General features: G+C 45.5%; 2 protein-coding genes across 2 annotated transcripts in view; one reads left to right on the forward strand and one right to left on the reverse strand.

Annotated features, from left to right (window-relative positions):
- Positions 1–624: 624 nt before the first annotated feature.
- LOC137544877 (protein SEC13 homolog) lies at positions 625–7,583 on the reverse strand. The gene is made up of 4 exons (XM_068265974.1): positions 7,578–7,583; positions 3,235–3,368; positions 1,058–1,178; positions 625–974 (listed from the first exon to the last, which is right to left on the reverse strand). The coding sequence occupies exons 1-4, from the start codon at positions 7,581–7,583 to the stop codon at positions 792–794; spliced, it is 444 nt and encodes a 147-aa protein (XP_068122075.1). The 3' UTR covers positions 625–791.
- Positions 7,584–9,250: 1,667 nt separating this feature from the next.
- MCRS1 (microspherule protein 1) overlaps positions 9,251–27,380 on the forward strand; it is a 42,367-nt gene continuing 24,237 nt past the window's right edge. The window contains 10 exon segments of the mRNA XM_068267660.1: positions 9,251–9,295; positions 10,085–10,275; positions 15,867–16,005; positions 17,499–17,660; positions 21,644–21,753; positions 21,858–21,966; positions 22,093–22,231; positions 23,301–23,376; positions 26,135–26,163; positions 26,263–26,355. Of these exon segments, the coding sequence (XP_068123761.1) occupies positions 10,160–10,275; positions 15,867–16,005; positions 17,499–17,660; positions 21,644–21,753; positions 21,858–21,966; positions 22,093–22,231; positions 23,301–23,376; positions 26,135–26,163; positions 26,263–26,355 (973 nt within the window). The 5' untranslated portion in view covers positions 9,251–9,295; positions 10,085–10,159.

Here is a 27,380-nt window from a genome sequence, read left to right on the forward strand (position 1 = left end):
GCGAATGAATGGAAGGAGCAATGACGTGAAAATTGCTTCTGCGCCTGCGCAGTCCGCTCTGGCCCATGTGGCGGTGATTGACTGGAGGTCGCTCTGATGTCATCGCCGGGGACCGGGTCGGAGCTCCGGCGAACGGCTGAAGGCAGAGCTGAGGCGAGGGAGGTCCTGGGAGCTTGGGGCTGGAGGAAGCCCCCGGTAAGTAGCGTTTATTTTCTATAAAAATCCCTGATAACTCCTTTAAGGGGAAAACCATTGGAGGTGCAGTGGTTAAAAGGGAACCAAAAGTCAAAATTACTTACCTGGGGCTCCCACAAGCTCCCTGCAGCCAGTCTGTGCCTGTGCTGTCACGGAACGCTCCTCCGGTCCCTTGCAGTGACTAGGTTTCAATTTTGGTGACTGATCGTGAGCGTCCTCGATCACACTCCCCCCCCCCCCCCCCCGCCAGGAGCGCCCCGCGCATTTGCAGTACGAGAAAATCTCGTACTGCACATGTGCAGGATGCCCCTGGTAGCGAGAGTGTGTTTCGAGGACAAACACAGCGTGCAGATGCAGCGGCCAGCTACTGTCTCTGTCAATGAAATCGAAACTTAGTCATTGCGGGGGATCAGAGGATCGTTCCGTGACGGCGCAGGCACAGAGTGGTTGCTGGGTGCTCGTAGAAGCCCCAGGTAAGTGAAACTCTTTTTTTATCTTCACTTTAGGGTCCCTTTAAGAAAAGGGTTTAGCAAAACAGCTGCATTCATACTGCACCGGCTCAGCCTTCCTTGGGCCAAAAAAGCTCTTCTTTGTATTCACAAGGGCCGGTGTGCACGGACATGGCTAAGCACCTTGTTATCTCCCCCGGACACAGGCAGGATGTTGGCGGTGATGGACCAGCTCACATGCCACACAACATCATTGAATTTATGCAGTAGTTTTGGTATCCAGCTGCTCATGGCAGCATCGTCACATGTCCAGGTGTAAACGCTGCCGTCCTGTAAGACAGACCCAACAATGATGTGTTACAACAGAGGTGGATTACTGCAGCTGTACAGAACAGAAAACTCTTCTTGTTTACCTGAGAACAGCTGGCTATAGTGCTTGTAGGGAGGCCAATAGAGGAAGTCCAGGCCACGTCTCTCACCCAATCACTGTGCGCCTCCAGCTTCTGGTCTTCCTTCCATTGATTGTCATCCTCCCTGTAGGAAAGGAGAGAGTGCTGAACATTTTCCTCATTTGTAAAGAGGTGTCTCCTCTCCACTAGAGATGGGCCGAATGGTTCGCCGGCGAATGGTTCCAGGCGAACTTTAGTGGCTCGCGTTCGCCTGCTTGGATCAGGCGAACTTTTGCGGAAATTCGATTCGCCCCATAATGCACTATGAGGGTCAATTTTGACCCTCTGCATCACAGTCAGCAGGCACATTGTAGCCATTCAGGCTACACTAAGCCCTGGAGCCCCACCCCCTCTTATATAAGGCAGGCTTGCTGGCCCTGACACTCACTCGTGTGCCTGCTGCAAATAGACAGACTAGGGAGAGCTGCTGCAGATTTTTTCTCCTAGGGAAAGATTAGTTAGGCTCTTGGCTTGCTCCTGGCTAATTGTTATTGCTAAAATAGCACCCCTCAACAGCTCTTTTGAGAGCTAATGTTTTCCTGATGTGTTTTTTTTTTTGTGTGTTGCTCACTGACACTGACATTATACAGCCCTATCTGTTGCAGCTGGACCTTGGTAATTGTTATTACTGTGCCAGCCAGGCCCTGCCTAACTATACTGGGACACCTACCTATGCCTACCTAACTACTGGGGCACCTACTTACCTATACGGGGACACCTACCTACCTACCTATACTAGGGGACCTACCTATGCCTACCTACCTATACTAGGGGACCTACCTATGCCTACCTACCTATACTGGGTCTCCTACCTATGCCAAGCTAACTACTGGGACACCTACCTATGCCTACCTACCTATACTGGGTCTCCTACCTATGCCTAGCTAACTACTGGGACACCTACCTATGCCTATCTACCTATACTGGGTCTCCTACCTATGCCTAGCTAACTACTGAGGCACCTACCTATGCCTACCTACCTATACTGGGACTCCTACATATGCCTACCTACCTATACTGGGTCTCCTACCTATGCCTAGCTAACTACTGGGACACCTACCTATGCCTACCTACCTATACTGGGTCTCCTACCTATGTCAAGCTAACTACTGGGACACCTACCTATGCCTACCTACCTATACTGGGTCTCCTACCTATGCCTAGCTAACTACTGGAACACCTACCTATGCCTACCTACCTATACTGGGTCTCCTACCTATGCCTAGCTAACTACTGAGGCACTTACCTATGCCTACCTACCTATACTGGGACTCCTACCTATGCCTACCTACCTATACTGGGTCTCCTACCTATGCCTAGCTAACTACTGGGACACCTACCTATGCCTACCTACCTATACTTGGTCTCCTACCTATGCCTAGCTAACTACTGAGGCACCTACCTATGCCTACCTACCTATACTGGGACTCCTACCTATGCCTACCTACCTATACTGGGTCTCCTACCTATGTCTAGCTAACTACTGAGGCACCTACCTATGCCTACATACATACAAGAAGATAATAAGGTTGTTGCTTCATTGTGGTCAGACCAAATTTGATCAGCTGGACAGTCACTGTTGTTCTATCATTGAGCTACCACAGCCCGGCGACCATATGGGCTTGAAAACCGCCACGGCCTACACTCTCGCCACGGTGCGCACCAGTCCAGCATGGCCGTCACTACGCAAACAGCTGTTTGCGGTGCGTTACACAGTGCGTTTGGTGTGTCAGTGTGAAGCAGAACTCTAATTACACTCCCTGATTGATGTATACACATGCAAGATGTTTGAAAGCACTTTAGGCCTGCAATTTAGCATTCAACGTGATTTCTGCCCTTAAAACGCTGCTTTGCGTCACATCCAGATTTTTCCCCGGGACTTTGGCCAAGTATCCCACTCCGCCATGCCCCCTTCCAGGTGTTAGACCCCTTGAAACATCTTTTCCATCACTTTTGTGGCCAGCATAATTTTTTCTGTTTTTCAAAGTTCGCATCCCCATTGAAGTCTATTGCGGTTCGCAAACTTTTCCGCGAACCGAACCTTCCGCGAAGGTTCGCGAACGGAGTTCGCGAACCTAAAATCAGAGGTTCAGCCCATCTCTACTCTCCACCACTGCCCTGTCAAGAGAACTCTGACTCACCTCCAGATCTTTACCAGGTTGTCACAGCCACCAGAGACAAATCTCTTGATGTGATTTGGCCTCTGTCCAGAGGGCTGATCCACTAAACTACCAGGTTCCACTGAAGGGGCCCAACTTACAGCATTACACCCGATCTATGGATGTTCAAAAGCAGAATTATTTATCTAGCTCCATGTACAAGTACATATCGTCTTGGTAGAACCAGCACAGCAAAGACCAGAAACAACACGCAGAGAACAACATGCACTTATACGCTGAAAGGGCAACTAAAGTGAGAAGACTATGGAGGCTGCCATGTTTATTTCCTTTTAAACAATACCAGTTGCCTGGAAGCCCTGCTGTTCTTTTTGGCTGCAGAAGTGTCTGAATAACACCAGAAACAAGCATGCAGCTAATCTTGTCAGCAATAATGTCAGAAACATCTGATCCGCTGCATGCTTGTTCAAGGTCTATGGCTAAAAGTATTAGAGGCACAGGGTCAGCAATCCCCCCCCCCTCCCCCCCCCCCCATTGCTCCCATCTGCTGCCATCCATAATTTTCACGTCAGTGATCTAAGGGGTCACAACGCTGGAGAGGAAGCACATGTGATCTCTTATAAGAGCGCAGCGCTGATTGACGTGGAGGGGATGGGGGAGAGGAGGGGAGCAGGCAGTGGAGAGCCTATTAAAGCCGGTTTAAAGGCGCAGGTGGAAGGTGTTCCTTAGCCTGCAGTGGGAAGCCCCTTCCCTGTAGCTTATTGCCATTCAGAATTCCGGTGGGGCTAGCGGGGCGCATAATTGGGCACGTAGAGCGGCGATCAGGGCACACAGAAGCATGTCCTGCAAATGGGAACATGCCTCGGTGTACTTTTTTTAGATTTAATAACCTGCCTCAAGTTCTCTTCAGCAGCTAATGTAATTGATAGAGGAAACTAACAAAATGTTCAGAATTATCCTGCAGGATGTCCGTTTTTTATTTTCTGTGTGCCAAAAAGGCATGAAGTGTGAACTAGCCCATAGTTTAACATGAGTTCTCACCTTGAGGCCCCCTGCACACTGCAGATCCCATTTGCAATTCTGATTTGGAATTCTGATTTTCCCTGGATGCTATCAAAACAAAAACACAGCATGCAGTACCGATTCAAAATCGCAAATCGGAATCACATGTAGTGTGGAAGAGGCCGAATTAATACGTTTTTCGGTGGAGAAAACACACACAAAAACAGTCAGGTATGTCCCATGGCTATGGGCAAAAATTCCACAATGCCAGTGATCCTGCCTAGTGTGTTCCTAGACTGACAGAAATCTGCACAGCGCACAGTTGGGACAGTCGGAACATAGGCAGGCTACCACTAGCAACAGTGGAGAAAGGCATATAAAAAATATTTCATTGTATGCACCATTTTGTGTTATGATTAAGGACCTGCGTGTTCGAAACATGCCAGATGACTATCTGTATTGTTTTTATCTGATTCAATAAAGTTGGGATTACTATAGCTATTGTGCAAAATTTTTGTCATAGCAGACAAGGTTTTTCACTTTGCTTTCATGCACTATTTTTGTTTAGTAGGGGATCTGTTTATTATCATTATTTAGAGTGACCAGACGTCCCGGATTGCCCGGGACACGTCCCGGATTCGGGGTCCGCTGTCCCAGGCTTAATGAGGTCCCGGGACACGTCCCGCTTTCAGCAGCGGGACGTCCCGGCCTCGGGACTCTGGCCACTCTCTCCTCAATGAACTGGCAGCGGCGTCTATAGACGCCGTGCCAGTTCATTGCCCGCAGCCCCGCTCCAGCCTCCTCTTCCGGTGTCTGTTTCCGACACCGGCAGGCGAGCAGGGCTACGGCAAGATGGCTGCCGAAGCCCTGTACTGGAGACCTATTTGTGTCACTAGTACAGGGCTTCGGGCGCCATCTTGCCGTAGCCCTGTCAGCGCGGGAGAGAAGAGCAGGAGGAGGAAGACGGTCCCGGGACGGAGCAGCGCGCCAGAGGCCGGACACTTCTCTCTGCCAGGTGAGTAAATGCTTTCTTTTCCAGGTGAAATGTTTGCCCGCATTAGGTTTCTTTTCCAGGTGAAATGTTTGCCCGCATTGTTTCTTTTCCAGGTGAAATGTTTGCCCGCATTGTTTCTTTTCCAGGTGAAATGTTTGCCCGCATTGTTTCTTTTCCAGGTGAAATGTTTGCCCGCATAGTTTCTTTTCTGGTGAAATGTTTGCCCGCATTGTTTCTTTTCCAGGTGAAATGTTTGCCCGCATTGTTTCTTTTCTGGTGAAATGTTTGCCCGCATTGTTTCTTTTCCAGGTGAAATGTTTGCCCGCATTGTTTCTTTTCTGGTGAAATGTTTGCCCGCATTGTTTCTTTTCCAGGTGAAATGTTTGCCCGCATTGTTTCTTTTCTGGTGAAATGTTTGCCCGCATTGTTTCTTTTCTAGTGAAATGTTATTGTTTGCCCGCATTGTTTCTTTTCTGGCGAAATGTTTGCCTGCAGTGCGTTTCTTTTCTGGCGAAATGTTTGCCCGCAGTGCGTTTCTTTTCTGGCGAAATGTTTGCCGCATTGCGTTTCTTTTCTGGTGAAATGTTTGGCCGCAGTGCGTTTCTTTTCTGGTGAAATGTTTGCCCGCAGTGCGTTTCTTTTCTGGCGAAATGTTTGCCCGCATTGCGTTTCTTTTCTGGCGAAATGTTTGCCCGCAGTGCGTTTCTTTTCTGGCGAAATGTTTGCCCGCATTGCGTTTCTTTTCTGGTGAAATGTTTGGCCGCAGTGCGTTTCTTTTCTGGTGAAATGTTTGCCCGCAGTGCGTTTCTTTTCTGGTGAAATGTTTGGCCGCAGTGCGTTTCTTTTCTGGTGAAATGTTTGCCCGCAGTGCGTTTATTTTGTACTGACATGTTGCCCGCATTGCGTTTATTTTGTACTGACATGTTTGCCCGCATTGCATTTATTTTATACTGACATGTTGCCTATTGCGTTTATTTTCTGGTGTCCGGGGTAACTGTTACTGCATTTATTATTTAATGGTCATAGATGGCTATGTTTGCTGCTTTGTGGTTACGGTATACTATTAGCATCACACAGTTTCTGCACACCCATGATACAAAGTCTCGTTTGTCCACATCATGGCGTAAACACTGCTTTCTTATGCCTCGCTGTTACATCATTACGTTAGCTCCGCCCATACAATGTCATGGCCACGCCCATTTTTTCGGCAGCCCCCCTCCCCCAGTCTTCGCCGCTGCGTGCTCCTCACTCCTTCCCACTTTTCGCCGCGGCGCGCTGCGCGCGCCGCCCCCCCCCCCCCCCCACGCCCCCCCCCCCCGTCCCAGGTTGGACCCACAAAAATATGGTCACTCTACATTATTATTATTTAGTATTTATATATAGCCAATACCTTCCGCAGCACTGTACATAGTATATGGTCTCCTCACTTAACTGTACCACAGGGGCTCACAATCTAATCCCTGCAATCAGAGCCAGCTATACGCAGGGGCAAGAGGTGGCATCACCCCCTTAAATAAATAATTTGCCCCCACAACTGAAGTCGCTCAAATTGGAAAAGCCCGGCCGCCTCCTCCATCTGTTTCCTGGTTGAGGAACGCAGAGCTAGCGAGGCGAGGAGACGGCGCATCATCTGAGGGAGGTGCACAGTGGTCATGTGACTGCTCAGTCACATGACTGCTCAGCTGTGTTCAATTGGTCCTCACTCCCCCGAGTCCTCATTTTGGCGTATGACGTCATACACTTGACTCGGCGAGAGCATATACGCCATGCCAGCCTGCCCGTCCGCCATTTGTGTCACAGACACTGCTGTGCTCACACTCTGTTCGCTGCTCTGAGTGACTCTCTGATTGCTGGCTTCTGCACTCTGCTCTCTAGTAGAGACAGTGTTCTGTTGTGTTGTTTAAAACAACTTGTTTTTTATTTTATTGTCGAACTGACTGAGACTGACTCACTGCGTGCACCTGTCACTGTGCAGTGTGCACATTCTCCTAATTTCCTCTCCTCCATTTTGTGTGTGTTATGTTACACACAAACTGTGTTGTTGTACATTGTACAGTACTACAGACTAGTATACTGTACACTGATTGCTTGCCACCGCTGTCTGAGCTGCATCTAGTCTGCTCTGCCAGGCAGGCAGGCAGTCAGTTAGATAGATCACTCAGATGGGCCACTGGGCCAGGGCCACTGCCAGTCCCAGACAGAGTCTCAGTCAACATGCTTTTTGCTGTGAAAAATACAGCATATTAACCTTTATGCCTTATGTTGTTGTTGAGAATCCTTGTGTATTTTTCTTTTTTAACGGTGCCGTTTACTGTGATTAGGTTCCCTGGTATATTGGCTGAAAAACACCCCCAAGGCATTAGGTTCACACCACCATGTTTGACAGTGGGGATGGTTGTCTTTGGGTTTAAGGCTTCTCCTTTTTTACGCCAAATGAAGGAAACATCATTGTGACCAAACAATTCAGTTTTTGTTTCTTCTGACCATAACACAGAAGACCAGAAGTCTTCTTCTTTATCCAGATGAGCATTAGCAAAGGCCAAGCAAGCTTTTGTGTGCCTTATCTGGAGAAGTGGCATCCTCTTTGGTCTGCATCCGTGGAACCCAGCAGTGTTCAGTGTCCATTCGATTGTCTGCCTTGTGACATTGCCACCAGCAGAGCCCACATTCACCAGGATGGCCTTGGTGGAGATCCTTGGATTCTTTTTCACCTCTCTCACTATCCTCCAGACCAGCACAGGTGTCACTTTTGGCTTCCAACCACTTCCTCTGAGATTTTCCACAGAGTGGAACATCTTGTATTTTTTAATAATACTTTGCACTGTAGCCACTGGAACTCGAAAACATTTAGAAATGGCCTTATAGCCCTTTCCTGACTTGTGAGCAGCCACAATACAGCCACAATGTGCAGCCGCAGGTCCTCACTGAGCTCCTTTGTCTTAGCCATGACTGTCTTTGCCAGAGGTATGAATAATTATGGGCAGCACTGTATGTTCCCTGAGCCAACAAGATTGATGTTTACCATTAAAAAAAATATGTATTTTTTAACTACACTAGCTGGTATAACTACATTAGTTAGCCACGCCCACATGATGTAATGACCATGACCATTTTTCGCACGCCGCAAACTTCCTCGAACATGATGCCCCCATTCATATTTTTTACTGCCCCCTCATATGTGCCTGTCTAGAACCAGCTCTGCCTACCATAGTCATATGTCATATCTATGTATGTATCATGTCATTTATGTATTGTAGCATACATCCCAACTTTTTGAGATGAGAAAGAGGGACTCTTAAGCCACGCCCCTGCCACACCCCTGATCACGCCCCTTCCACACCCCTGATCACGCCCCTGCCTCACCCCTAGTCACACATACCATAAAGATTTAATAAGAAAAATATGTTGTTTTATAATTCAAACCACACTGGTCCTTTCTATCCTGGTTCATTTTCCTTCATATTAACATTTTAAAAATAGTAATATATCAATTTAAAGGATGGGAATAAAGTTTAGAGTCAATCAAACACATTTTTTTAATAGAGAAATATGTATATTTACATAGAAAGAGTGACAAAGTCCTGAAAGAGGGACAAATGAGGAGGAAAGAGGGACAGAGGGACAGGGCTCCCAAAAAGGGACGGACTGTCCCTCCGAAAAAGGGACAGTTGGGAGCTATGTGTAGTTTGTGGTCAATTTTAGGGGGAAGCTAATTAACTTATCTGTATGTTTTTTGGGGGATATGAGAGGAAACCGGAGTGCCAGGGTAAACCCATGCAATAAGCTGTGGGGAGAACAGTTTATCAGAAGTACAAACCCACAAAAGAGCAATTGAAGTCCTATCAAATTCAGTTTTGCACCTTTTTCTTCCTTGTTCCTCAATTGAACTAAATGTCAAAAATGTTAATGTCTGAAGTAAACAAATGACAACATATCTTAGGAAATTGCTTCAGAGAACTACGGCAAAATGGCTGCTTGAAAGAAGACAATTCGCGTTTGCAGTAACTCCCGGAAGTAGTGTCCTGTTTTCGGGAAGTGACGTCAGGGGATCAATAGGGCGGCTGGTGGTGTAGGTGTACACAAGCGAAGCAAAGGATTAGAGATGGGAAGTTCGGATCTTTTCAATGATCCGGATGATTCGAATCGGATCATTGAAGAGATCCGGATCTTTGATCCGAATCTCGGATCATTTTACTACCGGAACCATTGGGGGTGAAATGAACAGCAGGACAGGTCTGTGGACAGGAGAAGGGGAGGGAGTGGACACACAGAGAAGGGGAGAAGATGGACAGAGGGCAGGGAGTGGACAGAGAAGGGAGGAGGGACGAGCAGAGAGCAGAAATGTTTGCACGTAATACCCACATGCTGAAGTCATATGCTTTACATATATTTCACCTATATGTTCATCTGTACACTTTGAAAGAAAAGGTCGCACAGTGAAAGAAAGCATCCCAGAAGATAAGTGCAGCTGTTTAGTGCCGAGTGCAGGAGGATCATATAATTGCCCAGCAATCACAGTGCCTGCAAAGTTACTGAGCTGTGATGAGCCAAAAGTTTCCAATGTGTTCACTGTGCAGCACTGCGGAACAGACAGCCTATAATGAGCAGCACGTTATAGCCAGTATGTGTGCTCTACACATATCTGGCAGTGGCACCCATGTCCCCTCTCTCTTATCTACCTGTCTCCCTGCAAGGCTGCCTCCCATCCAACAGAGCGATCCCTGCTTCCAGGACCCCGCTGCCCGCTGAGAGGGGGCGTGTCGCTCCTGGCCCCACCCCTTTTGCGATCCGAATCGTTCATTTTGATGATTCGGATGATCGACTCATAAAATAGATTCGGATCAAAGATCCGAATCGTTCATGATCCGGACAACACTACAAAGGATTAGGTGGGCAGTATGGTGGATTGAGTGGTCCGCTGCTGGTTGGGTTCGCTCGGCACTCGTGGTAGAGATGGAATCATTGCTGGCTTGCGCTAGTCGCTCTGAGGATGAGGACTCGTCAGCCGGACACAAGAGGAGCCTCTCCCAGGGATCTGGCCTCGTTCCCAAAAGGAGGAGCTCTTCAAGGTAATTTACTCTCCCATGTGTCATCCATCCGTGTATAGTAACACGGACCATCACCTTTTAAATGTAACAATCTTTATTGCATTTTCTTAAAATCAGTAAAACATCTTAAACACTATCAATATAGTGCAAGCAGTATACCAGGGCACAGCGATGCACGGTGTTTAGGAGCTCATCCTTTTTCAAGCTTGCGGCATACTCTGGTTATGTTGCAAATCAAGGTAGTTATGAAGCCCCCTATTTCAATGATCCATCAATCAAAGGGTATTATGCTGGTGGTGTTGTGAAAATATTTTCAGCTTTATAATATTTTGCAACCAGTTGTAATAATTTATACGAATAGCCATCAGGAAGAGCAACCTAACCATTGACTTCAATGTATTTCTATTGGACAACTAATACCCCCCCCCCCCTCTTCCCCTTGGAGAAAACAAAGACCCCCCCTGGAGGTAACTAGTATGCCCTCCTCTTGGTGACCAGACCAACTAATAACACCCCCCCCCCCCCCCCCCAGAGGGAACTAATAACCCCCTCCATTACTGGGCAACTAATAACCCCCCCTCCCTGAGGGAAAACTAATAACCCCCTGAAGGTGAATGTTGTTAAAACAGCACAGGCAATTTGAGCACAGCCAGCGCCACTATAGACCGTAATAGGAATTATGGCTATAGCTGAGCTCACTAATTAACTTGGGCGCTGTCAAAAGACAGAGTTCAAATTACTTTTAAAACTCTGTAATTTGGCCGCCAGCAATCGCCGGCAGGCGAATTACATTATTCCCCACTCTCCATTGCGGCCCGGAGGGGGAATAGTAATTAACGCCACCGGGACCTGTGCAGGAGCAGGGTAAGTCGTATATTGACTGTATCCTGCTCCAAAATCTCCTGGCGGCAGATTCTTAGGTATGCCCTGGAGGGAAGTAAACACTGGCTGTTGCAAATAATGACAGCTGGGATGAGTGAAAAAAAAAATGGCACGAATGTGCAAGTTGCAAAATATTACAGCTCGCAATATCTTTAATTACAGCGGATCTGATACTGTATTGCCCATAATGTCAGATACATCAGAGTAGTAAGAGTGACAAACAGATGGGGACCAACCAGAGTAACAGTTAAGGCGGATACCCACCAAATAATTTTTGTGAGTGATTTTGCGTAACTTTTTTTTTTTTTCTCTTTGTGATAGTGCGCAACATCATTCAGTGAAAATTCATTATTGATGTTTAAAAACGCACTCCAACTGTGGTGATTGTTGTCCCTGTGATCTGCTGCTGCCACCAACTCTTCTGCTTGGTCCCTGGAAACAGATCTGTAGCTGACAGAGGCATGGGGATCTCAATTGGGTTGCAAAAGACCAATGGGAATCCTGAGAAATGGGAGGGCCCTCAATGGTTGATGGTGGACCAATAAAAATTCTTCTTGTTGTTAGGTCTGTTGTAATCTTATGGAGAGCCCCATGCTCCTGCCAGCCTTTGATCGGCTTACCAGCTTTGGGATGAAGAGTCAGCAGCAGTGGAACTGGTGGACACAGAGTATCCGTGATCAAAGCAGATTGCTGCACAAGCGTAGCAGATGCAAAACAGTGCTGACGTTCGATGAAGCGAATTGCTTACCGCTCCGTTTTGCATCTGCTGCATGTGTTAATTGAACCTTACTGATATGGAGAAAATATATATTGTAAGAAAATATAATAAAGATTGTTACATTTTGAAAGGAGCTGGTCCATACTACAGTAGAATCCCTTTATAGTAAACTCCAAGGGACCAGGGAAAGTAGTTTACTATATCAGTAAACTACTGTATATTTATACAGATGCATTTGCAATGACCTGAGCACCGAGTTTACCTCATCCAGAGGTCTACTTTATCAGAGTTTACCATAACGAGAATTTATTGTACTATCTATGGACTACAAGAGGACATTGTGCACCTCAACCCACTAGTGCTCAAACCATTACTTACATTACGTTGGGCACAGTTATCTTCCGTGAGAAAGATGAAAAAAAAAAGTATGGTAAAAATGTAGTATAAGAATATGATTGGTCCTTATTGGCAGTTGCACTACTTTACCCCAGTAGTAACCAAGGAAGGATATCCTGCTACACCAGATGGTTGGGTAGTAGTGAAAAATCGGACATAATACACAGATAAAAGCTCAGGTGTATTGGAGCAAAGTGTGGCTCCTTAATTATAGCATCTGGTGTAGCAGGATATCCTTCCTTGGTTACTGCTTGGATTTGGCACCTGATCTCCCTGCTTCCACATAGCATCAGAACTTCAGTACAGCGGACCCCTTTTACTTTTTCCTACTTTACCCTAGTCTTTCTTTGAATTAGCTTTAATAAATCTAGTAGCACAGATTGGGACCAATAAATGAGAGCGCAAGAATTTATCCAAAGCAAACTATGAGCATCTTTTATACAGCAGCAGGGACCTCCTGATTTAAATAAATGCATTTTATTAATATTAGTATAACTACTGTATAAAGTGTCAACACACTACATGGAAACACATTACATAGGAAGTGCAAATGCCAACTCAGATATGCATGCATAAAACGAGAGGAGACCAAAACCTGCCCAGTTGAGCTTACAATCAAGGACCAGTTTTGCTTCACCTGTCTGTTCACTCACTTGGCTTCATAAAACATTCTCTGTGTGTTTTCGCTTTACCTTTTTTAGAGGCATACCCACACGGCTGACTGTACCTTATACACCACTGCCATTTGCTGCAGTGCTAAATCCGATATGGTGACATTAAATGAGCGGATCTGCTTTGCAGGCAAAAAATGTATGTACCAGTGCATTTGAAGAACATAACTAAGAACATCAGTGACATCAATGCATTCTCTTATGTCCTTCTATATCACTTACTATACACGTTGGAGAAATGCACAGAGCAATGGGTATAGTGGATTTAAAGGACAACTAAAGTGAGTGATATGGAGGATGCCATATTTATTTCCTTATAAGCTATACCAGTTGCCTGCCAATCATGCTGATCTGCCTCTAATACTTTTAGCCATAAACCCTGAACAAGCATGCAGCATATCAGGTGTTTCTGACATGATTGTCAGATCTGACAAGATTATCTGTATGCTTGTTTCTGGTGTTATTCAGACACTACTGTAGCCAAATAGACCAGCAGAGCTGCCAGGCAACTTGTATGGTTTAAGAGGAAATAAATATGGCAGCCTCCATATTCTTCTCAGTACAGTTGTCCTTTAAAGTCATGCAATAAAAAAGCGCCTGTTAAAAAGGATGCAGGGGATTGCCGCTAGTAAAATTTAGCATTTAATTAGCGATATTGTACTGCTGTATTTCAGTTGTAAAATATTGGTAATGTTTACTAATATTTTGCAACGGCTAACCTAACCCTACTCTCACAAAGAACCCTCCCTCTACCAATGCCTAGCCCTAAGACTCCTGGCGTGCCTAACACCAACCCCCCCCCCCCCCCCCCCTCCCCCGGTTCCTAGCCGTAGTTTGTGTTAAGAAAGTCAGTTTGGGTGTCCTAAAGCACCACCGAGATTAGCGGCAAATAGGCTACATTTAGGCGCCTAATAGAATTGTGGGTCTGGGGGTTCCGTGCATGAAATGCTGCAATTTGTATATTCCATAAGCCCTCAGTGCCCGCCATACTATTGGGCACCAGAATTTAGCTCCTTTGCCCCTAATCTATGGCTAAAAGTATTATTAGAGGCGGATGGTCAGGCCAGCCAGGTACTGACCTCTGCTGCCCATCTCATCCAACTCTCCTCCCACTCCTCTGATGCTGCCCCCTCTCTGCCAGTTCCTATTGACCCCTAAGTTTAACAAATCTATAAAACAATTCTCACCCGGGAAGGTTTTCAATGGTGGGAGTCTTTAAAGGGAACCTCAACTGTAAAAAAAAAGAGTTTTACTTACCTGGGGCATCTACCAGCCCCCTGCAGCCATCCTGTGCCCTCGCAGTCACTCATGGCTCCTCTGGTCCCCCGCTGCCAGCTAGTTTTGTTTTTGCCGACTGAGAGTCAGCCGGCCGCCCTGCGTACTTTTTTACGCATCCCTGTTGGTGCAGGAAGCTATTGCAGGCATCAACAAGTACATTTTTACGCGTTACGAGTGTAATGCGTAAAATTTTACGCATTACACCCTTAACGCGTAAAAATTTACTTGTTGATGTCTGCAATAGCTTCCTGCACCAGCATGGATGCGTAAAAATGTACGCAGGGCGGCCGGCTGACTCCCAGTCGGCAAAAACAAAACTAGCTGGCAGCGGGGGACCAGAGGAGCCATGAGTGACTGCGAGAGCACAGGATGGCTGCAGGGGGCTGGTAGATGCCCCAGGTAAGTAAAACTTTTTTTTTTTTTTTTTTTTTTTTACAGTTAAGGTTCCCTTTAAATGTACTGAGACACACACTTGCTCTTTAAAACTGTGGTGCCTATTATGCACTAGAGTAGTTGATACACATAAATCTCCCCCCTTTTTGCTCTATATAGATAATTATAATTACCTGGCTGACAGGGCCAGATTTACCATAAGGCACTGTAGCCACGTGCCTACAGGCGCCTGATGGACAGGTTCTTCCCTCCCTCCTTCCCTATGCAGAGTCCCGAGCAGAGCGTAAATGAGAGGTTACTCACCCAGCTCTCTTAATTCCACTGACGAGATCTTCCTTCAGTCTGAGAAAGCACTAGCTACTTAATACTGAGGGTACCTCAGGAAAAGCCAGCTCACTTGCGCTGCGCTGCGGTTCGGCAGGGGGTTTATAGGTACATGGAGGTTGAAGTCTAGAGCACCAGGGCATTTGTGCCTATAGGCTCCTGTGATGTAAATCCGGGCCTGTTAGCTGATCTCCCATTGTGATGATAGCAGAGTGCCAATTGCAAGGAAGTTCTGAAGGCACTCTCCTGCTCCTCTTTGTGTTCTTATTTTTAGTGACTTGTCACTTTGACGACTGACAGGTAACTTGTAAGTGGATCTGAACTTCGCAGCTTTGTACTGGTCAGAACATGCTGCCATTAGTGACTGGCAGCTGGCTCAGGCCAGTAGAAAGCCGTGCAACTGGGGTCCACTTAAAGGGACCCATACACTCAGCCGATTATCAATAAATCGATCAATCGCAAATCGATCGATTTGCGGCCGATTTCAATCGATCTGACATGATTGAAAATCTAGGTGGATATGTTGAGATGGCTTATCATTTTGCATTGGACCTAATAGAATTCTGATGGCAAACAAATGCCATCAGATCGATTTTCAATAGATTTCATACTGAAATCTGTTCCTAGTAAAAAATGTTCCTAAACACATCAGATAGATCAGATATCTGCTGCTAATCTAACGAGTGTATGGCCACCTTATGAGTGATGCATCACTATGAAGGAGGAACAGGAGTGTGCTTTCAGAAATTCCTTCCACTCAGCACTCTCTGCTATAATCACACTGGAGAATCAGCCAGATGAATGATCATTTCTATGCAACTATACAGATAAAAAAGTGGGGAAGATTTATGTACTCTGGTAGCTAACAATAGATACAAGAGTTTTAAAAAGTTAGTTTTTTGTTTTACTTTTTATGTGTTTTTATAAATGATTTTGTTTATTTTTTTTAGGTTTATTAAGCGAAAGAAATTTGATGATGAGTTGGTGGAAAGCAGTCTTGCTAAATCTACTACACGGGCACGTGGTCCCAGTGGTGGTGAACCAGGACGATGTTCAGGCAGTGAACCATCATCCAATGAGAAAAAGAAAGTGGGTACCACATGACATGTTGGATTTTTACTGTCTATTCATTGTAGCGTCTACCCAGTAGAAGTCACCTAGCTATATGTAGAGGTGGGGGAATATGATTATATATTCCCCTACATATAGCTAGCTGACTTCCTATCTATACACTGCTCAGTACAGTGTGACATGACAGCAGTGACTCTCCATGTAACCTATCAGTGCTCAGGGGAGATGAGTGAAATAGTTGTGTGATTGCTAGAAGCTGTCCAGCCAGCAGCTGCAGCAAGGTGATGTCTGCAGTATCAGTCATTGGCCTCAATTCACGGAGCATTATCAAACGTTTATCAAACACTTCATCAAATGTTTGATAATTTACCTCATGAGTAAAATCTCATTTTGGATTCACTAAGGTGTTATATATTTGTTGAACGTTTTATCGGTAAAACATTCAATAAATATATAACACCTTAGTGAATTTAAAATGAGATTTTACCCATGATGTAAATTATCAAACGTTTGATAAAGTGTTTGATAAACGTTTGATAATGCTACGTGAATTGAGGCCACTGTCGCTGTCTATACACTGCTCAGTACTGTGTGACATGACAGCATTGACTCTCCATGTAACCTATCAGTGCTCAGGGGTGATGAGTGAAATAGTTGTGTGATTGCTAGAAGCTGTCCAGCCAGCAGCTGCCCCCCCCCCCCCCCCCCCCCCCCCCCTTAGCCAGCAACGCACACAGGACAGGCAGTGAGGGGACCACATCTCCAGCTCTTTTCATCTTCCTGGGGACGATCAGCCATCCTTTACTGTCTGCCCCATTCAACAGCCTTTCTTTCACCTGGAGAGGGAGGGGGCATGGTCCAATTTGTTAACCCCTCACTGGCCTCCACTCCAGCATCTACAGGGGAATGTCTCTGTTTTATTTGCATACGCAGAGCATGTACCAGCGGCAGAGAAAACCACAGCAAAACCAGAGCTCTAAAGATCTCAAGATCGTCTTAACCTTGATCACAATTTTTGGTTTAAAAAACTGAAAATCGTGCAGCCGATCAGCAGGGATTGATTGCGGAGGAAGCAGAGCTACAGCTTAAAGCTTTGCCTCTTCTAGGCAGTAAAACCCAGCGAGCCCGGGAGCTTTGCAGGGCTGTTCCTCTATAATTATTCATCTGCCACTGGGATGCAGTGATTCTACTGGGCAATCATGCTTAACAGGATTTTATGACAAAAACATTTACAAAAAAAAAGAGACTTCAGAGTCTGTAAGTAAATGTGATATTTTTGTTGTTTTCCCTATTTAATGTACAAAATTGCTCAGTTCTGTGTTCACCTTGTTGTTATGGGGGTTGCTGAGTGTAGATGAATGATGAGAAAATAATGATTGTTATGAATGATTTGTTATGTTGCAGCATCAGGCTGCAACATAACAAAAGTGAAGGGGGGCTGAATACTTTCTGAAGCCACTGTAAATGTTTAGTATCATTCTGCAAATAAAACAGTCACTCCTGCCTTTTAGCAAATCTGTAAGACCATCACCACTCCAGCTCCGCCATCTCCTGCTCCCAGTCCTAGTATCACTAAGAGGATAAAGAAGAGTAAACAGCCATTGCAAGTCACTAAGGATCTGGGGAGATGGAAACCTGCTGATGATTTGCTACTTATCAACACTTTATTACAGGTTTGTACTTTTTTTTATTTATTTTTATTTTTTTATTATTATGCTTAAAAAAATGTAGCAAGCGAATTCTAGCATACTAATATCTGCTGGTGATAACTACTTAAAGAGGCACTTAAACAAAACCTGAACTGAAAATTAAAAGTCAAAATAAGCATACACAAGTCATCCTTACCTTCCATGTAGTCTACTCCTCAGTGTCTTTCTCCTGTCCCGCTTCCTGTTTGTTCACTGTGATCAAGGGAATTTTCCGTCCTCCATTTTGAAAATGGTCATTACCCATAACAGCTTTCTGGTCAGCACACAGTTAAACTGTAACATCGCCCGCTTGAGCCATAGGGAAACATGGACATTACCGGGCACTTCAGTTGTCCACTCAGCTATAACTGACAGCAACTGATATTTTACTGACAGCAACTGATTTATTTCAGATCTGACAAAATATTGTCAGAACTGGAAGGGATTATTGTCAGAAGAAAATGGTGAGCTTCTGAGAGGAACTGATGGCAAGGTAACTATGTAATGTTAATTTGAAATTACCTCATGTGTTTATTTAAAATATTTTTACTCAGTACAGGTTCTCTTTAAGTGTCCAAAAAAAAATGAGGCCGCAATAGCAGCATAGGGGTCGATATTTTGGCTGGGAACGCGAAGAATCACTCGCGTTCCCATGCCTGTCTGGTCCTGACGGCGAAACCAGAAGTGGTCGCCGGCGGGGATGGGAGGATCACAGAGACGCGGCGAGGGCACCGATCAGCTGCAAGGGGCTGAGGGAAGCCCCAGGTGAGTAAAACTCATTTTTTTTTGGACACTTAAGGTTCACTTTAATGAAATGATCAGTACTTACACACAGTACATGTGCTGATGTGATTAAAACCCTGGAGATTGTCCATACACTTTAAAGTGGGATGAAACTCATCTGGTAAGAAATTACCTATCCTGTTTGTAGTGTTCACTGTCAGATTTAGGAGACATGTGATGTAACAAAAATAACATATTTACTGTTTCTCTGTGATTGCCCCCCTTTTTTTTTAACCAGCGCATTGTCTGTTCTCCTTCCCTACTGCTGCAGCTTACTGTCCCTCCCACAGCAAACATCACCTAGACAACAGGCTTACATCACTGTGGAAACTCTTCAAAGCGAGGCAGGGTTAAATTTCTTTCTGTTTGTCGTGTCCTTATCTTATCTGAAATAGGAAGCTTTCTGTTATTCACATGCTGAGATAAGCTTTATAGGTTCCACTTCCACTTGTTAAAAAAAAAAAAAAAAGCACGGATCCGCTTGCTGCGGAACGCAGAGTCCTAACTTTCAGCTCATTTTCCTGAACCAGATGGGAAAATGTGTCCGATGAAAGTCTACGAGAATGGACACTGTCCATTCTCACTAGGCTAGTTGCCACATCCATGTCCCCCGTCGTGACTTAATACTCATTTCTCGCTGCTGCTCTGTCCCTCCTACACAGCCCGGTGGCCAGTATTAGCATGAGGATCTCCACTGGGCTGCAAAAGATCAGTGGGTATCCCCAAGCAACTAGGAAGATTCTTATTGGTTCATGCTATTGCTAGGGAGAATTGGCCTGACGCAGCCTATGGAGAGCCCCATGCTTCTGCTGGCCTCCGGGCTGAATAGCAAATGGTAGCGGAGGGACAGGTGAGCGGCAATGCGGAAGTGATCGAAACAGGAGTGGACGCGGAATGGATGAGTAAATTGTTGCATGCGGATGCATAACAGATGGAGAGCATCGCCTCGCAGATGCGCTTACAGTTTCTGTTCTGCATCCGCTGAAGTGTGAACTGGACCTTACTGCAGCTACAAAAAAAAAAAACCTTCCTGCAGTTCAAACCAGGTGACAACATAAAATTGGGGGATATATAGGGGCTTTTTTTTTTTTTTAGAAAAAAAAATTGGGGGGTACTTTTTTTTGGCTATTTTCAACTACCTGAAGACCGCGTCACGCCAATGGACGTGACCGTGGCGGCAGCCCCAGGACAGGCTAATGCCAACTGCGTCAAGTCTTGGAGCCGACTACTCCAGGAGATTGCGTGCATCTCCTGCTTGGGAGGTGGAGCTCCGCCCCACCTTCAGTCTCCGAGCGGTGATCGCCGCTCAGGAGACTGTTAGACAGCGAAACTGCCGTCTAATTACATTGTACAGCACTGTGATCCACAGCAGCGCTGTACTTGGGACAGCCGTGTGACACAGCTGTCCCCCTGGGAGACCTGACTGTGATCGGCTGTCATAAGCTGAAGCCTATGACAGCTGATCACACTGATTGGCTGGCGGAGGGAGGGAAGTGGGAACAAATATATAATAAAAAAAAAAGATATTTATAAAAATAAAAATGGACAAATATACACAAATAAGTAAACAAACATCTGGGGGGTGAACTGACCCCACCAACAGAGAGCTCTGTTGGAGGGAGGGGGGGGGGGTGGTGCAATCACAGAGAAACAGTAAATATGTTATTTTTGTTATATCACAAAGGGGGGGGGGGGGGTGTTGGGGGAATCACTTGTGCGCTGAGTTGTGCAGCCCTGCAACTTGGCCTTACATGGCAATTAACAAAAATGGCCTGGTCTTCAGGGAGGTTTAGTACTGTAGTCCTCAAGTGGTTATTTGTCATTGGCAGTTATCATTGGCTCCTTCGAATTTAAAACTGACCACTAACTTTTGAACATTTTTTTTTAATTGTCAATGAAGCTGGCTCGTGAGTTCCACATTAATTTGTCCACATCTGCTTTAAAGTGAATCTAAAGTGAGAGGTAAATTTGAGTCTGTTATATTTATATAGTTTTAAACTATTATTTACTTTTATATAGCACCAATATCTTTCACAGCGCTGTACAGAGTATATTGTCTTGTCGCGTAACTCCCTCAGAAGACATCACAATTTAATCCCTACCTACCATAGTTATATGCGTGGTGTAGTGTATGGGTGCATACACACATCAGACCATAGTCTTTGGAAAATGAAAGATCACAGACCAATCTTACCACCCTTCATGTAGTATGAGAGCATTTCTACACAGTCTATTCTATGGAGCTGAACTCCCCATCAGACAAAAAATCTTTGCAAGATGCTGCACACACAGATGCTGTACAGACACAAAAGATCAGTATCTGCAAAAGATCTGTTCCTGGCAAAGATCCGTTCCTGCAAATTGCAATGATAGTCTATGGGATCTGCAGATCATCATACACACCTTGTTTAACAGAATCATCTGCAGATCTGAAAATCCATCCTGGTGGATCTGATCTGCAGATGATCTGCAGATGATTCTGTTAAACAAGGTGTGTATGATGATCTGCAGATCCCATAGACTATGAATGCATTTTGCAGGAACAGATCTTTTGCAGATACTGATCTTTTGTGATTGCAAGATGCTGCTCACAAACATGCTGTACAAAGATTTTTTTTCTGATGGGGAGTTCAGCTCCATTGAATAGACTGTGTAGGTATGGCTCTCATACTACATGGAATGGGGTAAGATTGGTCTGTGATCTTTCACTTTCCAAAGACTATGGTCTGATGTGTGTATGCACCCTATGTATCGCAATCTAGGGCAGGTTTAGGAGGAAGCCAATTATCTGCATGTTTTTTGTATGTGAGAGTAAAATGCATCCCAAAGACATGCGGAGGAAACCCATGCAGATAGTGTTCTGGCTGGGATTCAAACTGGGGACCTAGTGCTGCAAGGTAAGAGTGCTGACCACTGCACCACCGTGTTGCCCAACACCAGTTGTCTGGCAGTCCTGCTGATCTAGCTGCAATATTGTCTGAATAGCACACCTGAAAACAGAGGATCAGCAGGACAGCCAGGCAACTGGTATTGTTAAAAAGGAAATCTTTCTTTTATTATTCCCAAAATATGGTTCCTAGATATCCACTATCATAATACAATTTTTACCTGATGTTGCGGAATTTTTGCCCAAAAATTCCCTTGCACATGACATAGATTTTGCTGTGTAATCTTTTTGTGTTTAGACCAATGATCTTCAGGCTGTGCATCTTGGAGTCAAATTCAGCTGTCGTTTCACTCTTAGTGAAATACAAGAGAGATGGTATGCCCTCCTCTACGACCCTGTCATCTCCAAGTAAGTACAGTGCATCTTAATACACAATAGTCACAAACTGCATGATGTCAGCGTATCTGTTTCCAAGGTTTACATGCAGTAATCCTTGTTTGCCTATTTTCTAGGCTGGCATGTCAAGCAATCCGACAATTACACCCAGAAGCTATTGCTGCCATCCAGAGCAAAGTGCTCTTCAGTAAAGCTGAAGAACAGTTGCTGAGTACTGTGAGCTCTGTACGGGATATTACTTAAAGAGACAGTATTGGAGTCAAATCTATATATATATATTTTTTTTTGTTGTTGTTTGTTTTGTTTTTTACTTTACTAAAATTTGTGGGGGTGGGGGTTTTTTCGTTTTAGAGCTCACAGCCCACACTGGAGACATTCCAGGATTTGCTGAATAAACATCCAGATGTTTTCTATGTGTCCCGTTCGGCCAAATCCCTACAGATCCATTGGCAGCTTATGAAGCAGTATTATCTCTTGGAGGACCAGACAGGTAGTACTAGATTTTTTGTTTTTGTTTTTTTCTCCAGCTTTGGATGTTAACCACTTCAGGATTCTGCGTACGCTTAAGTGCGCCCCTGAATCCTGAAGTGGATTCCATGAAAACGGCCGCTCGTACGAGCGGCCGTTCCATGTCAGTTCACGGAGGGAGTCTCCGTGAACACCCTGCGAGCCGCCGATCGTGGCTCGCAGGGTAAATGTAAACACGCGGGGAAGATCTTCCCCGGTGTTTAAATATATACGGCGCTGCTGCGCAGCAGCGCCGTAGAGGAGATCGGCGATCCCCGGCCTCTGATTGGCCGGGGATCGCCGGTGTAGTGAAAAATTTTGCTACCCATCATATTTTGCAACTTGCCATAGAGGACAGTGTATGACTGTGTAGGCGTGACTCCTCTCTGTTAACACGCTTGTAATTTTTTGCAACCACAGATCCCATTGAGCAAGAGGGGGGATTGTTCCCTCCAGGGGGGGTTATTAGTTGAGCAAGAGGGGGGATTGTTCCCTCCAGGGGGGGGTATTAGTTGAGCAGGAGGGGAGGGTTCTGTGTGAGAATAGGGTTTGGTTATTTTGCATTTTCTGATACAGATAGGTTAAAGTCAATGGTTAGGTTGCACTTTCTGATAGCTATATCTATAAATAAGTGCAACCGGTTGCAAAATCTGATAAAGTTGCAAAAAATTTCACCACACCGGCATCTGATAGGCTAAAGCCTATGCCATCAGGCGCAGGACGGAAATCCGTCATGCGCCGCTCACAGGGGGAGGGAGAGGGAGGGAAGGGGAAGGAGGCGAGGAAGCGCTGCGGAGGGGGGCTTTGAAGAGGCCCCCCCGCAAGCGCAAGCAGCCGGCGGTGATCAGACCCCCCTAGCAGGACATCCCCCTAGTGGGGAAAAAAAGGGGGGGGGGGAAGTCTGATCGCCCTGGCTGCTATCTGATCGGTGCTGCGGGCTGGAGAGCCCACGCAGCACCAATCCGAAAAATACCCCCCTGGCACAGAAGTGGTTAAATTGTTTATAGTGCCACACATCTGTATTCATCTCCTTTCTATTAATTTTTTTTTAGTTCAACCTCTACCCAAAGGGGATCAGGTCTTAAACTTTTCAGATGCAGAAGATATGCTAGATGACACCAAACTAAGGTATGATAAATCTTATGTATGTATAACTCTTATCGCATGTGAACATTTTTCTCTAGCATAGCTGGGCATGGTCTATGTATATGTCCTTAAAGTAGAATTATACTCCCAAAGCTAAAATTTCAGTAACTACTCTGTGACATAAACTAACAATTGACAGAAATCCCACAATCTCTCTTTATTTTCACTGCAAATAGCAGAACAGAGCTCATCTTTAGTCACTAGCAAATGTAATTTTTGGTGCTGAAGCTCACTGCATGTCTCCTTTACTCTGCCCCCCTCCTTTTACTGGACAGACACATCGTCCTGGCAACAGCTGATTTACTTCATCAGAAAAGGAGGGGGGCAGAGTGAAGCACAGGTAGAGAGATTCTTCCTGGCAATGTGTGACGAGATAAGACCACCTTCTCACTTATCCCACTTTTTTAAAGAAAACCTGTAACGAGAAAAAGTTCCCCTATCGCGGCTTCCCCAGTCCTCCAGTGTCCCACGGCGGCTCCCGGAACGGCAAGGATGTAAATCTTTACCTTCCCGGCTCCAGCACAGGTTCTCCACTCGGAGATGGGCAGAAATAGCCGATCGCTGTCGGGCCGTTCTACTGTGCAGGCGCAAGTCTCCTGTGCCTGCGTAAGGCCTCTTGCACACTGCAAGTGATTCCGATTCCGCTTTTTAATCAGTTTTTACATCCGATTCAGATTCCGATTTGCAGTTTGCTCCCTGCACACTGCAAATCGATATCTGAATCGGATGTAAAAACTGATTAAAAAGCGGAATCTGAATCGGAATAACTTGCAGTGTGCAGGAGGCCTTATAGAGTGGACCCGACAGAGATCGGCTATTTCCACCTATCTCTGTGCTGAGAGCCGCAACAGCGCCCCCTGCTGGAGCCAGGGAAGCTAAATAAATGTAGCTTGTCGAGCCAGGATTGCCGGAGACTTCGGGGGAGCCAGCGATGGACTGCCTGCAGCTACAGGGGAGGGGGAAGCCTCATTGGGACCCTGAGGCTTCCCCCTCCTGAGGCGAGTACCCCCCAGGGGAACTTTTTTTTTTTTGTTTTGTTACAGAGTCTCTTTTTAAGTAATTTTTGTTTCCTTTTAAACTTGGAGATACATGGCTAGGATTTATTGGTAGTGAAGAAACAAAATTCATGGGTGTCTGTCCCAACAGATTTAAACTTTTTTTTATGATAGAAAAATTCAAACATAAAAAAAAAAAAAAATCCCCTTAAAAATAGTGACACGGTTGTGTGATAACCAACATCAGCTGATGGGTAAATAACCACCAACTAGCCATCCAGCCACAACTGCCACCTCACACCTTGCAAGAAGATTTTCCAATGGCAACACAGGGATTTGCAACAAACTCCCTGCATCTGTGTTGAGTTCCACACTTATGTCAAGGAAGATAGGATGGTTGATAAGCAAAATATGGGTGAAGCAGTGGCAGATGAATTTCCACTCAAGCCAGCACAGGTACTGCCACATCACATGTCCATGACATAGCTGAAAGTTATCTACATAGTAATCTTACCATTTGAAGCAGCAATTTAAGGCAGTGATGTTAGTTTATCTTGTATTAAAGGTGCGTACACACGCACTACCGGCGGCAACGACGGGTCCGCCTGACCCTCCCACTGGGCGGATGTTCAGCCGACAGTAGTATGTGTGTACACGCTGTCGGAGGACTGATAAGGCTGTTTCTGAACGATCCGATCAGCGTACACGTACTACTGTCGACTGAACGTCCGCCCAGTGGGAGGGTCCGACGGACCAGTCGTTGCCGCCGATAGTGCGTGTGTACGCACCTTTGCAGCACTGTGCAGTAAAACAAATTCAATTAGCATCACACTTAAAGGGAACCAGAGACAAAGCTACGGAAAAAATAGGAAAATGTTTTATACATACCTGGGGCTTCCTCCAGCCCCTCTGCTCCGACGCTGCCGTCCTCTGCTGCCTCTGTCGCCGGTTCCGGGTCCCGTCACTTCCGCCGGATGCGACCAGTCTTTCGCATTCGCAGGGGCTCCCTCTGGCTCTGTACGCATGCACCTGCTCAGTACGGAGGGAGTGCACTGCGTCTGTGTCGACTGGTTGAAATGACGAGACCTGGTACCGGCAGACAGAGGCAGCGGAGGACGGCGGTGTGGGAGTGATCCAGGCTGATGGGGCTGGAGGAAGCCCCAGGTATGTATAAAACTGTTAGTTAGTTCGTCTCTGGGTCTCTTTAAGAGGTGTGATGTGGCGGTTATGGCAGGATGGCTAGCCTGTTTATCTATCAGCTGATGTTGGTTATCACACTGCCATGTGTCACTATTTTCTAAAGGAGGGATAAAGGGGATTTTTATGGTTGTGAATTTTTCCATATTGAATTGGTTGAACCAGACACCTGTGAATTTTGTTTCTTCACTATATTTGTTTGCCCACGGGTTGGCTCCACCTCTATTTTAGAGGTAACATTAACTACCATGGGCCGTGCGCTCCTGAGACTTTCTTGTTTGGTCATAGGATTTATTTCCATAGCTTTAGGTACCTGTAGGAGGAAGTTAAAAACAAACCTCTTCAAGCAGAAAGCTGATTAGAACACATCTGTTTTATTTCTGCCTGTGTCTCCTTTATGGGGATTTACCCTTATGCAGCGGCGTGTCACTAGTCTTAGGAAGTGACATTTGCATGGAAAGTCAGATTTGCAGCTCATCTCTACAAATGGAGAAGTAAAAGGGACCTTCACCTAATACACTTTTAAAAAAAAAATTATTTTATTGCAGAGATACTCGAGATGAAGTCCTAGAACATGGTGAGTGCCCCCTTCCACTAATCCATCCAGCACTTTTCTTGATTTTTGCCTAATCTTTTTTGCCTAATCCTCTTCCCTTTAAATTCCTGTGCTTGTCAGAATTGACTGTGGCTGATCGTCGCCAAAAAAGGGAGATCCGCCAGTTGGAGCAGGAACTGCATCGGTGGCAGGTTTTGGTGGACAGCATTACTGGTGAGGATCTTTCTTTTTGGGTGTCTATTTCTTGTACTTTAATAAAAATAGATACTACAGGATCTTCTCAAAAAATTTGCATATTGTGATAGTTCTTTATGGAGATGATTTCATTTTTCAGCATGATCTGGCACCTGCTCACAGTGCCAAAACCACTGGTAAATGGTTTACTGACCATGGTATTACTGTGCTCAATTGGCCTGCCAACTCTCCTGACCTGAACCCCATAGAGAATCTGTGGGATATTGTGAAGAGAAAGTTGAGAGACGCAAGACCCAACACTCTGGATGAGCTTAAGGCCGCTATCGAAGCATCCTGGGCCTCCATAACACCTGAGCAGTGCCACAGGCTGATTGCCTCCATGCCACACCGCATTGAAACAGTCATTTCTGCAAAAGGATTCCCGACCAAGTATTGAGTGCATAACTGAACATAATTATTTGAAGGTTGACTTTTTTTGTTTTAAAAACCCTTTTCTTTTATTGGTCGGATGAAATATGCTAATTTTTTTTTAGATAGGAATTTGGGGTTTTCATGAGCTGTATGCCCAAATCATCAATATTAAAACAATAAAAGGCTTGAACTACTTCAGTTGTGTGTAATAAATCTAAAATATATGAAAGTCTAATGTTTATCAGTACATTACAGAAAATAATGAACTTTATCACAATATGCTAATACTTTGAGAAGATCCTGTATTTGGTATTAAATGCATGTTAATATTTAAAGCTGAGGGATTTTCTTTTGTATTTTAAAGGGATACTGTAGGGGGGTCAGGGGAAAATGAGTTGAACTTACCCGGGGCTTCTAACGATCCCCCGCAGACATCCTGTGTTGGCGCAGCCACTCACCGATGCTCCGGCCCCGGTTCCGGTTCACTTCTGGAATTTCAGACTTTAAAGTCTGAAAACCACTGCGCCTGCGTTGCCATGTCCTCGATCCCGCTGATGTCACCAAGAGCGCACAGCGCAGGCCCAGTATGGTCTGTGTCTGCGCAGTACACTCCTGGTGACATCAGCGGGAGT

The sequence above is a fragment of the Hyperolius riggenbachi genome, chromosome 2 (genome assembly GCF_040937935.1).
Source record: "Hyperolius riggenbachi isolate aHypRig1 chromosome 2, aHypRig1.pri, whole genome shotgun sequence".
Classification (NCBI taxonomy): Eukaryota; Metazoa; Chordata; class Amphibia; order Anura; family Hyperoliidae; genus Hyperolius; species Hyperolius riggenbachi.